Source organism: Pseudopipra pipra, chromosome 1, assembly GCF_036250125.1.
Source record: "Pseudopipra pipra isolate bDixPip1 chromosome 1, bDixPip1.hap1, whole genome shotgun sequence".
Taxonomy (NCBI): Eukaryota; Metazoa; Chordata; class Aves; order Passeriformes; family Pipridae; genus Pseudopipra; species Pseudopipra pipra.
In genome coordinates this window covers 19,159,685-19,175,490 of record NC_087549.1, presented here as the reverse complement: position 1 = coordinate 19,175,490, position 15,806 = coordinate 19,159,685, and the positions used below count along the sequence as shown (strand labels likewise).

Below are 15,806 nucleotides of genomic sequence, written 5' to 3'. Positions count from 1 at the left end.
CCTGTGTGCTTTCTCAAAAGCATCAGCAGCGTTATAGATGGTGTGTCTCCAGGCCTCCCAATTGGAGGCCAGAGTAGACCAGTTATGATGATCAATATGGCCAAGGCTGAGATGTTGTTTCAGGGAGTCCTTGTATCTTCTCTTTGGGGCTCCTCTCTTGCGGCAGCCTGTGGCAAGTTCACCATAAACCAAGACCTTAGGGAGGCGGTGGTCCTTCATCCTGGAGACGTGCCCTGCCCAACGCAGCTGTGTTCTCAGCAACATGGCCTCAATACTTGTGACGGCTGCTTGTTCTAGAATGTATTGGTCACATAACCTGACCAGTGGATGTTTAGGATTGTGCAGAGACAATTGATCTATTTAAATATTTGGAAAATACCCATTGAAATAAATTGAAATATCTTGCTTTTAAATAATTAAAACATTAGCTTCAAGTAGCCTTTATCTATTTTGCATCACTTTAGGGGAGTAATTAGTTTCAGATCCCGTCCCTGTATACTGTTCTCCCTGAAATTCCATCCTGTGTGAAACTCCTCAAATGCATTTGGTCTGCTTGGCATATAATGGCAGTCACATGTTCACCATGTGTAACTCCAGCTACAGACTGTCCAGGCCATCTAGCCAATAGGAAATAAAGATGGCCGGAAGTCAAATTCATTAAGATAATCAGAAAGTTCAATACTCTGATGGAATGCAGTTAAATTAATTCAAATAGGACTTGTTGACCATATCAGAATTTCCTATTACTACTTTTAGACTTTCTCTTCTGTGGAAACCTCATCGGTTCAACTTTTTTAAACCATTTGAAGCCAAAAGCAAATGTTGAAATGTCAGCTTTAGCACGAGGTGGACATTTCAAGTGATGCAAGCTACATTGGTAATGTTTTAATAGTGGTATATGTTGGAATACTATCTGGTCTGTTAAGTGGTTGTGTCTTAAATCTATGCATGATTATTCAGTGGCAAAGGGAAAAATAGAAATTGGTAGTGGTATAAATACTTTCTGCAAATTTATGAGCAGAAAAATAGACAAGTATTAGCAATGCAGTCAGAGGAGCAAACTAAGCAATGTAAATTTTGGCTGCATTTGTAAATATTTGGCAAATAGAAGACTCATCCATTTCAATGGGTTGGAGTCTTCAACTTTCTTCACCCAAAGGAATTGGAATAGAGCAGTTGTTCTATAGACTTCAATATTTGAGATTAAACATAAATCGTCACAAATTATAATGAATTACATCATCAGCTACACATGCCATGTTTTCAGAACAACCAACCATTCTTGAAGACTAAGTTAATTACAATCTCTAGCAGCTTCTTGCATTCTGAAGTTGGGGGAGTTTTGATGTTGACCAAGATGTGTTTTGATGTTGACTGCAATTGCCCATTGCCTGATCGTGAGGTCAGCTCTCACAGTCTGGAGTCACTCATAATTTTATGTCAAAAACAGGTGAGAAGTGTCCAGACCAGATGCAGAGAATTATCCTAGGCCTATGGCAACTCCTGAAATGTATGTGTGAATGGGAAAAGTGTTAATTAACTTAAACCAAAAGTATAGAAGGGACTGTTCTTGTGATTTAACACTATAAACAAGTTCTAGTGCTCAAGTGTGGACCTTGTCACAGTTTAATTTACTCATGTAGATGTGCCTCAAAAGGGCAGGGATTTCGTCTTGTTCTTACTGATAGGATGAAAGGTTCAGCTTTCAGAAAGGTCAAATGAGTCTTTTGTCCTTCTGAGATAGATACATGAAGTACGGTGTAGGTGTCCTCTGACAGGATATTAGCAACCAAATATCTGTCCACTTGGTGTAAATACACCATATGCATTATCACTCTTCACATTAGTAGAGTTTGCATCCTTTAGTCCATGATCAAAATCCCGACCCCTCTTGCTGCTGGAAGCATTTTGTGCAACCTCTGCATAGTCTCCCATTAGAGGGGCTGCTGACACTTTGGGATAGGACACAATGAAAAATTGCCTTATGCTTAGTAAATATCCCTTTTGTGCAGTGAAAGTGGAAAAACAACAATTTACCAAAAACAAGACAACAGAAAATACATAGGAAATTTCAATTTCTAATATTAATAAGAACAGGAACCCAGGAAATAGACATGCTGCTTAATATTATATTACATTCAATATGGTAGGGTCTTAAGGAAAAGTAATCTGGTTTGGCCTCCTGGATATCAGAGCAACAGGATCTTACAGTAATAACTGCATAAGCATTCTGAAAATACATGTTCTTCAGAATGATTTGCAGTTAACACTCAAAAATTCCAAGGCCCAGAGCTGGAAAGACTCAGGCACACAGGAAAAAAAGCATAATTGAAAGGTGTCCCCTACTGAGTAGTGATGTATTGAAAAATATAGCTTAGTTCTTGAATTAATACTGTATGTTCCCAACAAACATTTAATTTAATTTCATTTCTTTAAATAATTATGTGCCAAAAACTTCTAGTTGTTTTCTTTATCCAACTATTTTTAAAATATCCTTTTTAAGTGACATTTTAATAAACCCATGTCTCTTCTTCCAATATTTTATTAAATAAGCATGTGTTTAATGGGGAAGGGGGGTGAATTAATCCACCTATGTTAATTGATTGGCACCAAGTGCACTGTGGCTAATCTACACTGCGTATGTTTACTTGTAGAGGACATATTCCCTTGCAAATCATGTGGCATTTGGTACCGAAGTGAGCGGAACCTGCAGGCCCATCTCATGTATTACTGCAGTGGGAGGCAAAGAGAGGGGCCACAGCTGTCAGAGGAGAGTGAAGACAGTGCTCAGCAGATATCCAGTGTCTGCCCCTTTCCGCAGTGCACCAAAAGTTTTTCGAATGCAAGAGCTCTGGAAATGCACCTAAATTCTCACAGTGGTAAGTACCATGTATTTTCATGGATCATCTTCTAGATTTAGCTATTTGAAGAATTATTCACTATGGACATTCAGACGATCAGTGTCTCTCCAAATATATGCAAATATTGCATGTAGATACTACCAAAATGTCAACAGTTTCTGACCTGTGTTCTACACCAAGCACCTCTTCCAGGTAACTGGTGTCATTTCTCTTATCTACTAATCCTCATTTGGATGCTATTTCTCTCTTAATGTGTGTATACACAGGCACAGGCAGCATTTCTTTACTGGTGGAGGTATGCTCAAGAATTCAGACACAATTAATTACTTCAGGATTCTGTCTACCAAATATGAGTTGGCTGGAGTACAATCTCTACCTGCCCTATTGCAGTGCTCAGGAGAGAAAGACACGCAGTCAGAGAGCAAGACCTTGTGAAGTAAGATATTAGTGTCCTAGAGTAGGCTTCTTAGGCAGAAGGCTTTAAGATCATGGTCCAAAACTTTGTGCTTTTACCAGGACACTTGTTTCATAAAAAACTTCTTGTTTGATAACAATATGCTTTTCCCTTATAATAAGTATAAAATGGGGATAGTATTTTAGAATCACATAAACAAAGAATCATAGGATTGCTTAGACTGGAAAAGACCTCTGAGATCATGAAGTCCATCTGTTAAGCCAGCACTGCCAAGTCCACCACTAAACCATGTCCCTAAGCACCACATCAGCAGATCATTGTAGATGACCAATTTTGAGTTGAGCTGGGGCTGGAAAAACAAGTGAGTTTGCAGGACATTCTGCATTGGAGTTTTCAGTAGCAGAGAAAACCTAAAAATAAGAAAGACTGCAGTGTCAGTGTGTGGTGCATTGGCTTTCTGGTGTACAGAGCTATGTCTGGAAAAATGCAAGGGCTTTACAGGTGTTCCCAATCCTCCTGGTAAATGAATGAAGTCTAAAGGACACTAATGGGTGCTTTAGTCATAGAAGAAAGCCTTATTCAGCTGCAGTGTAAAAGCTCCTGGGGCATTAGGAATCTACTCTGTGGATTTGGTGAAGTGAAAAACATTCCTCTGATACTTGGGCAGCAATTGCAAATCTAGAAGGCATCATGTTGCCTTGGAGGTGTTTGGTACCTCGCAGAACAGGACTAGAAGAGCGCTGAGTGAAAACTCCTTTGTATAGACAACACAGGCAACCCTTAGCCATTCAATTAGAGGTCAGATCTTTTTGTACTTCGAAATCTTCACTTGGAATATCAGGCTATTGCCATTTTCTGTCTGTTGCCTAGCAAATATTTCACTGTTCAGTGAACCAGAAAAACCATAGGCTACAGCAGCTTCAACAAGAGCAGGTGAATGCAGCCCAACATGTCTTACAGCCTAGTAATTATAACATGGTACTCTGGGAAGATAAACAGATTAATTTCTCCCCAGGCAGAGGAAAACTCTGAAAGCTTAGCCATTGTGCAAAAGAATTTTCCATTTTGCTTCAGCTATTTGCATTCGGTGGCATACCTTTGGTTTAGTTGGCTTAGGTGTCCAGGGTTTAGAGCTATGAGCTGTGAATGACTCTGTCTGCTTGTAATCTGGAGATAAGCATCTGTGTAGGTATTTCTTAGAACAGAAGCTGGATCTCAGGCTGTTCCCTTTATTTTTAGTCATAAACCAGTCTGTTCAATCATTCTTGCTTTCTTTCAGATCCTGTCAGTCTTAATTTTTCTATACAGATTATCACACCTTTTGCATCCCTTTTCCAAATGCCCTGTAACCTTTGGAAGCCCTGAGTTTTCTTCAACTTCTGTTACTGTTCCAGCTGGAGGCTCTAGTGGACACACACCACTGGAACATGGAGCCCTGACTGAAATGCAAAGTCCATAGACATCCTGCTATCACTGTACCACATGATGGGGAAGCATATGAAGCACCATCTCGTGGCAGTGGAGGAGCTAAAGCCTCATAGGGCCTCCTGGGGAAGAAGTGCCTGACAGGAGCAGGCACTGATTAAAATGCTGTGTATCTCCTTGGTTCTCTTCTGGCCTCTGCAGCCAAGAGCAGGTCAAATTTCAAATGTCATTCACAACTTTGGGGGTCACTGATGCTAGGGGAGAAGTGAGGACCTCCAGATAAAACAGAGTGACTTCCCACAGAGTGGTCTGCAGTATTCTTACAGTTTCATTTTGTCCAACTACCACCAACCTAATTTATCTAACTAAGGTGTGGTATATGTGTTGATGTGTAGGCAGAGCAAATACTCATTTTTAATTCTGAATATCATCCCTACCAATATTTTTTCATGTTTTATTTTCTAAAAGGTAACCAGAATCCATGTTGTTGCGGTAAAGAAATTTAGTCTTATCTCTTTTTAAAGCATTTTCAGTTTCACAGTGCTATGAAACACAGGGGTTTTTGTTTAATCAGTGACTGTAAGATGGCTTTGAATGTACTGTTATTGATAGGGAAAGTGGTAGTGAATACATGAGGAAAAGGTGGTGTATTATAGCAGTAGTTGCCAATGGCCATTATATGTGGAAGATAAAATGTCAGTGAAGCTGTGTCTTACTGCTCCTCCTGCCTTCACAATGAACACAACTTATCAGTCCTCTCTGATGAGGATAGATCTGTAGCCTGTTCCCACACTACAGCCAACCCATGCAAGCAAAGAGCTCAGCATCAATAACACTCAAAATGCTACTTCTTTGTCTGTGGCTTTCAGGCACTCTTGAGGGCTGTATGTCAAGCCATATCATAACCTTGAACCTCTTGACCTTGATGTGCTTTCTGTGCATTCAAAATTTCCAGTGATTGTATACGGGGAACATTATGTCTCCCTTTAGTTGTAACTGTAATTTCAAAGACTTTTTCATTTAGAATAAGTCCAGTCTATTTTTATCTTTTCGCTTGTTCTTTCTCTTCAGTTCTGCTGTATGCATGTGAATACTAGGGCTCTCCAAAGCAGAGCAGAAGTCTGGGAATAACCTCTAGCGGTTTGAGGAAAGACCAATTCAAGTAGTTTCAGGGTGACTAATGCCATCTCATCAGAAGAAAATTAATCATTCTCACTGTGTTTGTACCTTTTGTGCACTTGATTTTCCAATATTCTTCACAAGAGGCAAAATGGTCACTTTATTTTGTATTTTACTTGTCTTTTCTATAGGAGTGAAAATGGAAGAATTTCTCCCGCCCGGTGCTAGTCTGAAATGCACAGTTTGTACTTACACTGCAGACTCAGTGATTAACTTTCATCAGCACCTGTTCTCGCATCTTACTCAAGCTGCCTTTAGATGCAATCACTGCCATTTTGGCTTCCAAACTCAGAGGGAGCTACTGCAGCACCAAGAGTTACATGTCTCTGGCAACAAAATCCAGAGAGAAAGTGACATTGAACATTCTCCAAGTGGAAACGAAGAAGGTTTACAGCCAGCAACGGACCTTTTAAGCAGAAATGATGTTCCCCAGAGCCAAAAGACCATGCAGACTAAAGATGCAAGTTCTGATACAGAGCTTGATAAATGTGAAAAAAAGGCTCCACTTTTCCTTCCAAACCAGAGGCCAGAAACGCAACCTGCAGCAAATAAGCAGAGTTTTTCATATACTAAAATAAAATCCGAACCATCCAGTCCAAGACTTGCTTCATCTCCCGTTCAGCCTAATATTGGTCCTTCTTTCCCAATGGGACCTTTTCTTTCCCAGTTTGCTTTTCCCCAAGACATCACTGTGGTTCCTCAGGCTTCAGAGATATTAGCCAAAATGTCAGAACTGGTCCATCGAAGGCTGAGGCATGGAAGTAGCAATTATCCTCCCGTAATTTACAGTCCTCTGATGCCTAAAGGGGCTACATGTTTTGAGTGCAACATAACATTCAATAATTTGGACAACTACTTGGTTCACAAAAAGCATTACTGCAGCAGCCGATGGCAGCAGATGGCAAAGTCACCAGATTTTTCCAGTGTTCCAGAAAAAATTCCAGAAGCTGTCAGTCCCAGTAATGGTCAAAGCTCTATAAACATCCTGAATGCAGCTCCTCACACATCAGATCCAGAGAATCAACTTCTGCAGACATCTTGCATAAACTCTTCCAGCGTTTTAGATTTGATCGGGCCAAACAATAAAAGTCATGAGAAAGACTTTACTGCACAACCCAAGAAGTTGTCAACTGCAAGCAACGGTGATGAGAAGATAAACGGAAAACCTTCTGATGTGAAAAATCCCAATGCTCCTTTAGTAGAGGGCGAGAGTGACCCTAACAAGACCACATGTGAAGCTTGTAATATTACTTTCAGCAGACATGAAACCTACATGGTCCACAAGCAGTACTACTGTGCTACTCGCCATGATCCCCCACTGAAGAGGTCCGCTTCCAACAAAGTGCCTGCCATGCAGAGAACAATGCGTACTCGGAAGCGAAGGAAGATGTATGAGATGTGCCTGCCAGAGCAAGAGCAAAGGCCACCACTAGTTCAACAGCGATTTCTAGAAGTGGCTAATCTTGGCAATCCTTGTACATCTACTCAAGAGTCAACAGAGGGTCTTGGAGATTGTTACCATCCACGATGTGATATCTTTCCAGGAATAGTCTCAAAGCATCTGGAAACATCACTGTCTATTAACAAGTGTGCTCCAGTTTCAAAGTGTGATACTCCCCACTCCACTGTATCTTGCTTGGAGATGGATGTGCCAATAGATCTCAGTAAAAAGTGCTTACCCCCGTCAGAGAGGACATCCACTTCTCCCAAAAGGCTGCTGGACTACCATGAGTGCACTGTGTGCAAGATCAGTTTTAACAAGGTAGAGAACTACCTGGCTCACAAGCAGAATTTTTGCCCTGTCACTGCCCATCAGCGCAGTGATCTGGGACAAATTGACAGTAAGGTGTTTCAAAACCCAGAAAGTGAAAGAAACAGCCCAGATGTCAGTTATGAGAGAAGCATAATCAAATGTGAGAAAAATGGAAACTCAAAACAGTCCTCTCCTAATGGAAACTTATTTTCCACACACTTAGCAACACTTCAAGGACTAAAAGTCTTTAGTGAAGCGGCCCAGCTTATTGCTACAAAAGAAGAAAACAAACATTTGTTTCTTCCACAATGCCTTTACCCTGGAGCAATAAAGAAAGCTAAAGGAGCAGATCAGCTTTCTCCATATTATGGAATAAAGCCAAGTGATTACATTTCTGGTTCTCTCGTCATTCATAATGCTGATCTAGATCAAAGCACAAATACAGAAAGTGAATCTCCTAAAGGCCAGGCGCCTTCGAATGGATGTGCTGTGCAGAAGAAAGAATCTCTTCCACTACTGCCGAAAAACCGAGGCATGGTAATAGTTAATGGGGGACTAAAACAGGAGGAAAGACCTGCCGCTAACCCACAGCAAGAGAACATTTCCCAGAATCCACCGCATGAAGATGGGCACAAGTCTCCTTCTTGGATCTCTGAGAATCCCTTAACTGCAAATGAAAATGTCTCTCCAGCAATTCCTACAGCAGAGGAACAGTTGTCTAGTATAGCTAAAGGTGTGAATGGCTCTACCCAGGCTCCAAGCAGTGGAAAGTACTGCCGACTGTGTGACATCCAGTTCAACAATCTTTCAAACTTTATAACTCATAAGAAGTTTTATTGCTCTTCACATGCAGCAGAACATGTCAAATGAAACAATCGGTCACCTTTGGTACCTGTGTTTAGCATATTGTTCCATACAGTTTAAAGAAAGCTGTTTGAATTACATCTGGACAATCAGGAGATTTCACTATTGCTGAGTTGAAGACTTAAAGGTGTAATTTCATTACAGTCCATTAGTAAAGTGTATTATTGGTGCCATTTTCAAAAATATTAATTTATTTTACCAGCAGTATTCATAGCTGTAGTTATGTTATTTTTATTTAAAAACTTTATATTAAAGTCATTTGTAATGTTATTGTATAGTTATTGTGTAGCACATATGGTTTGCACTGTATAGTAGATTTTAAAGAAAATAGTCGCAAACAATACAGAAAAGCATTTTAGAAATAGCTTCAAAAGCACTTGTGTATCCTGATTTTTTTTCTTATATGCTGTTGCAGATATATGTATATGCTAAAATATAACTTGCAAAGAAGTTTCAACTATGCTGTGAAGTTCGCCTTAAAATTTCAATTTTTTGAACAATTGGGCTCAGTTTGCACTTTATATTTTAGCAGATACATTACCTTAGTCATTAGGCTTTGCATTTGTATGTAGCAGTATGTTTCTGTCCACTTTCTTAATCTGAAACGTACGTTAAATGAAGATGGCATTTTCTTTCTTGTATAGTACTTGTATTTTCTTTCGCTGATGCATCTCTGTCTCGATTTTTAAACCTTTGCTGTTAAATGCAATACTTTATAAAGAATGAACAAAATTACTGGAAGCAGTATTGTAAGTAATGAGGTCATATCAATCAGTTTTATCTTTTGAAAGGCACAGTCTAAAACAAAACCTAAACTCAATGCTGCAATTATGAATCTAATTCATATATAAGATATATTTAAATATAAGAGTAGCAATACTGCAACTGGTGATCACAAAGATAATGTTCTACTTCTGATAGAAATAATTTCTCAACAAATGTTGTTACTATGCATGTATATGGATGGAATAAAATTCCAGATCATTGGAGAAGTTTGGCAGTAATTTCTTTAAATTTGTTTTATTCTGTTATTCAAGGTACATTTAGAGCTCACAAACTGTAATGAATCTCTTAGGAACAGGCAGACATTGTCTCCTCTTTGATGGAAGCAAAGTGTTCAATGAGAAAATGAATACAAAGGATGCCTCCACTTCCAGGGAGTCCCTGCTGACAGGTCACTTGTGCAACTAAGTTTAAGACAACTTAGTGAACTAAAAGTTAAAATGTGAAGGTCTGAAACCAGGAAGGCTGTTCTCTTTAGTGATGCCAAGGAACGCTGGCAGTATCACCATATGTCAAAATCAGTGGAACAATTTCCTTCCTAACACCTCTGGTATGATTATTCTTGTGTTCAATGTTCCTATATGGAAAACAGTAACATTCATTTAATAGAATAGCGGTTTGCTCCACTAATTCAGTTAGAAATACTATTCAATAATTTATGTTATATTAAAATCTGACCTAAGTACAATTAATACCCTTCACTTGCAATTGTTCAGTCTCCTGTACACCATTTTAATAAAAACATTGTTATTATAAAAGTGACTTATTGATGCACTTTCATCCTACAAATTTGAAAGCAAAACTATGGCCTGAATAGTTACATAAACAGTTGTATTTAATTTAGTCCTATATCAGCCAAAAAACCAACTCAGAACAAACTACCTAGAAGGATGGTGTTTCAGCTGAAAGCCAGTTGGAGACTAGAATAAGAGCATGCAATGTCACTGACTTTCAGCAATCCTATCTCTGCCTAGTTTGTAACTGAAATTGTTCTTTTTTTATTTGTAAGTGTAGGTACATGTGATCCAGTAGCAAAAAGAATAAACTCTTAAAAAAATATTATTAACAACTCTGCTGGTTAACTGGGCTTTAAATACAGATCAGGAGTGCTTCAAATTGTGTTGTCACTTGCAACAAAGATAACAGGTGTATACATCAATTCTGTAGGTCCAAAATTGGTCCTATAGCAAATATGTTGGGTAATAAGACTTGAGAAGGAGAAAAAGCATTACAGTCACAGGAAGAATAAAATAGACAAGTTGTTTATGATTATCAATTAAATCTTCATTAGAAAATAGCACACTGGTATATCTAAGACTCCGCAGTATTTGAGATAGATGTTTCCTTTTGGCCTTTTTGGTGGCAAACATTATTTTGAAGATTATCCGTCATGAAAAATGGTTTAAAAAACTAGGTGATTACATCTGGATTAAAATAACCTAATTCTGAAAGATACACATGCATAGATGAAAACTTTTTAGGTGAAGCTGGTCAGAAAGCCACAGGTAGTGTAATTTACAATTGCTGAGCTCTGGGAGTCTGTTTAGACTGTGAGAAAGTAAAGGAGAATATTATGGTTAAAGGGAATACCTAGCTGAAAAGTGATGCCGAAAAGGAAAAGCCTTATCAAAAAACATTTCTGATCCAGGAATGCTGAGGGTACCTGATATATTCCAGAGGTAAATTAAAGCCTGCCATGCTGCATTATATTCTTCCCACTGGCTAGTCCAATTGCTTTCACACATCAGAATAATCCTGGTAGCATTTTCTCTTTATAAATCATCTATTTGGTTAATCGGTCCCACTTTTACAAGTTCAAAACAAGCACAACCTGTGCATCTGTGGGCATAGAGTTGCTCAATTTTACACACATTTTATACATTTTACTCACTTCACAGGAACAACTGGCAAGTCTGACACATGCTAAACCGCAAAGTTATCACACTCTCTGAAAGTAAAACTGTTCACTAGCTAGGTGGATAGCAGATACTGACATTTGATTTCTTATACATTTGTTAAAAATATAAAAACATTTAATAAAAGAAGCTGCTCACATAGCTGGGCATGTTTTCCTGTAATCTTATACACTGTTTTTAATCATTTCACTTTCTTTATTACACTAATTTTTTTAATTTGCTCATGTGAAATGAGCAAATAAACACTCTGACCAGCCAGAAATCTCTCTCCTGTCTCTTAAACCAGTTTGCACAACACTGTCCTAATCCTAATCAAGCCCTAATCAAGATGGGCTTGAAGCACATCTGTTTAAATTGTAAGTATTGCTTACAGGAATTAACTACTTAAATCTGTTTTCTGATCGAGGGGTTATTTGTATTCCCTTTCGATTATATCTGTGCATTTGTTCAGGTGTTAAACTGCCTATTGCTAAAAACTCCTCTTGAGTATAGACTCTTCCCAAGTTCTTATTTTAGTTTTTTTTAGGTTTATTAGTTATCTATGAAATCGCCTATGCAAAGGGAGTCCATTCTTAGTGAGTCTTTGACACCAGGAACTCAGCAGGAAGCAGAGCACCTCAGTTACATGGTTTGGATCTGTTAATCCCTGTCAGCTGGAGTCAGTGGATAAGTCTTTGGGACTGTTGAGTAGAGATGAATAACTCAACAACAGGCCTTAAAATACTTCCTGATTTTATGTTACAAAAAATAGTATTGCTTCACGTGAAGACTTACTATTTAGAGGATCTGGTTCCTGCCTAACTCCTTGTATACCAATTTCCCGGAGGGTTTTGTGTTCAACTTTGGGCTTTCTAAGGAAGATTTCCTTATTCACAAAACATCCCTTCCACAGGCAGTGCTCATAACTAGTGTGTGCCTGTATCCCTGTCTGCCTCGTTTATTTGTCTATATCCCAAAATTCAGACTTTGAAAGGCTGCTGTGAGTCCTCATTCATACCACATCTTCATAGTTTTCACAGATGATGGTGATTTTTTTTCTACTTTTTTTTTTCTACTTTTTTTTCTACTTTTTCTACTGCTTCCTGTAGTCATAAATCAGGTGGACATGCCTAATGCAAGCAGTAAAACATATTGCTACAAGCTGATGTTTGCTTGTCTTGAATTAATTGTAATGTTAGGATTCTGGTGACATTTTCTCATTATTACAAGTAATCATAAAACTTCATCATTGATGTTTGATGCGGATCCACACTCCTAACTTTCTTAGTCTCTCATTTCTACTAGATAACTGTTGACTATGTTCGTTGTCTGACATTGTCTGCAGGAACGTAACAGTCACATCCCAAACGCAATCTGAGAGGATGTATACAGTGATTTCTCCCTTGTGCAATAAATGCTGCACCAGTGGCAAATGTAAAATGAAAAAATAACAACTAAAAAACCTGATGTAGAAATTAAAAAATCAAATCTATTTCAGCACCATCATCAAGGTGAGGTGTAGGTGGGCTAATTCACTTTGCTGAATGTACATACATAAACTATGAACCAAAATCCACTCTAAAACGGTGGAACTCGGGTGGAGCTTGGAGCAGCCTGGAAAACCTGGCTTAAAGAAAATTCCATGGTGAGTATAATGGAAAAAGTGTGGTGTGGGATAATCTTATTGAGGGGCAAAGAAGATAAGGAAAAAGGGAATCAGCACTGTGTTAATCCAGCGAGTGTAGTATGGGTACACTGATGGCTGCAGAAGGCAGCAATTACAAGGCATCAGAACTATAAAAATGCTACATGTCCCAGGAGGCCTGTTAGAGAGGCTAAAATACTGATGAGACAAAATCCTTGGAAGATCACTCCCAAATGCTAAATATTGCCAATGTAAAGGTTCTGGCTTCTGTTGGATCTCCTTTTCCGTAAGGCTGACAATGGGGAAGAGAACCACAACTCTTCCCACCTTCCAGGTCACCTTCACAGTTGGAACATTGCGCTGCCATGAACTGTCAGGACAGACATCCACAGAACAGATATTTGTGACCCTATTGTAAATTAGAGTCAAATCAGATACCCAGGCTTCAGCTGGGTGTGCCTGCAAGCACACCTGGTCCTCTCCACTGAGGTCTTCCACACAGTGCTTTGAAACCAGACCTCTTAGAGGCACAGCAAAATGAACTAAAATACTGCTGGTGGCACTTCTGTATGGAGTAAAACAGGGCAAGGGAAGGGAGGTGTGTAGGAAATCTGCAGTCACATATGAACTTTCTTCATAATATAGTAGCATGAGATGAACGAATTTTGACTAGAAGAGTGAGATGAGCTGTTGTGCTGGGGTGAGCAGGTAACTAATTCTGACAATTTCAACTTCTAAATATATGGGGGTTTTTTACTATATACACAGACACACAGTTCTGTACAACATACATTTACATATAAAAACATAGTTATGTATACATAGAGAGATAAGAAAATGCCCAAACCTTAACTAGATTAAGCAGTTAGACCAATCACCTGAATGAGGTGATTTGACAAATCCTTCATTGCAGAAGTAATAGCCAGACCCTTTAATCCTCATTGCATAGGGAAACTGGCACCTTTAGGTGCATGGAGGGTGATGATACATTCATTCACATTCAAATTTAAATGTCCTTCTGGCAAAATTGCTATCTCCCCTTTCTACTCTCAGCTGCTTTGAACAGGTCCCAAGCCAAGGAATTTGTTCCTGCCTACCAGTTCAATGGTCCACTCACTTATTTTTTTCCACCTGACAACTTAGTTGGTTTTGTAATTGTCTTGTTTTGTTTTCTGTTGTGTTTAAAAAAAACTTTTTATCAGCCGTGAATGAGGGTGCCTGACTCATGGCGGAGGCAGATGAAAGGGTCCACCTGAGCTGGTGTATTGGAGAGTGTGGTAATTCTCCACCAGCAAAGTGGAGAGAGGTCACCAACTCTGCTATGGGGCAGTAAGTGAGTGAACCCATGGAGAGCACCAGTTCTGTGGCATTAACCCAACTTCCTTAATCGCCTGAGCCTGGCATGAACCTTTCAAAGCACGACTGATAGTAGGAACAGTAGCTCACATACCATTCAGTTTTGCCTGCAGGTGCATATGGCTAAGAATAGCAGTTGTTCCTTTCAAACCTTTAGAAAGGGTGCTGAATAATAAAAGCCAGAAATGTGATGAATAGAACAGGATAAAGTTGGAAACACCTCCAGAAGTAGTTTTCATCTCAGCTTTCCAAGTTCTAGGTGTTCACACCGAAACTGTGAAGCCAGATTCCTGTGATCTTGCAGTGATGGTTATATGTAAATGTAATCACTTTTCAGAACCACCAGCACTGCTACTGTTTTGAAAGCCCATCTGTCATCAAAACAGTTTTCGACTCAATTTTTCATATTCACTAATACTTTCCTTGCTTTAAGAAGAGAAACTTCTGTATGCCAGAAGGTCTGTCCTGCAGTTTTTACTGACTGATACAACGCAGACTGCAGAAACCGCAGTCCTCAGTCTATATGGTTCCATGAGCAACTCTGCCACTCCCAGTCTGGTTTGACACATGAGCCTCAAGTGTGGGAAATGGAGAAGCTGAAATGTGAAATGGTAATACAGCTTCAAGTCTATGTAGCCCTAAAAAATGTCCCTGGTTTATTCAACCACTTGGGAGGATTCACCTTCAATTTGTTGGCTCTCCCTTTTTTGAAGAAATCTTCTTAAACCCCTCACAAGTTAAGTCGTAGGGAAATATGGAGAAAATACCTGTGGACTGATTATGTTGGCATTTGGCTTGAGGGAGAACAGACGGCCGCTTTGATGCTTTGACATTTTTGATCTAGTTCTGATGAAGCTACTCCAAAGAGATACATTTAGGTAATCTAATAAAAGACCTGTAGGTTCAAAAACTGATCAAGGAAGAAAATTGTTTTAGAGGGAAGCCATCTCAGCCTGTGATTGAATTTTCTATATTAGGGTAAGTATGCAAAGAGAGGGGAACATGTCTGTTTACTGCCACAAGTTTTCCAAGTAGAATAGAAAACAAACCCCCCTCAAATGATGCCTTTCAACAAAAAGAGCAGGTAAGAAGAGTTTGGGGGAAAAAAAACCATCTGTTGGGTCAATCTTTGACCTCATGGTCAATCTTTGAACTCTTTCCTAGACCAAAGGAAGGAAATGCTGAAGGTTTAATTTAGGAAAGATTCAACTAAAACTCCTTCCCTCTCCACTCCCTTAAAAGCAAAAGCTCAACACACAACTGGGTAGTGTACACAGCAGAAGCAAGGTGGAGGGTGCTGTGATGCAGCCACATATGACAAGGGTTACCCTGCATGTGCTTGCCACACCTCCTTTCCCACATCCTTCATCTGGCAGGTCTCTTAAGGATCTGTCAGGTGAATAAGATCCCCCACAGGGACAAGGGCCTGCCCAGCCTGGGACATCTGCTCTGGCAGCTGTTCATTGGCACTCTTAGCTGCCAGCAGAAACAGGGTTGTTCTCTATTGGAGCAGCACTGGGTGGAAGAGGCACAATCTTTCCAAGTATGTAGAGAAGTTTATGAGCGTTGATTGCTGGCCAACTGACAGTGTACAGTTTTCTCCCTCAAGGTAACTTGCTCATTTGATTTA

The 15,806-nt window shown here is 39.4% G+C and overlaps 1 protein-coding gene across 6 annotated transcripts in view; it reads left to right on the top strand.

Annotated features, from left to right (window-relative positions):
• Positions 1 to 9,489, top strand: part of ZFPM2 (zinc finger protein, FOG family member 2) — a 309,968-nt gene extending 300,479 nt beyond the window's left edge. For all 6 annotated transcript variants that reach the window (XM_064646901.1, XM_064646870.1, XM_064646863.1 and 3 more), the window contains 2 exons: positions 2,655 to 2,879; positions 6,012 to 9,489. In XM_064646901.1, the coding sequence (XP_064502971.1) occupies positions 2,655 to 2,879; positions 6,012 to 8,503 (2,717 nt within the window). In that variant the 3' untranslated portion in view covers positions 8,504 to 9,489. The remainder of the gene's footprint in view (positions 1 to 2,654; positions 2,880 to 6,011) is intronic.
• The last annotated feature ends 6,317 nt before the right edge of the window (positions 9,490 to 15,806 follow it).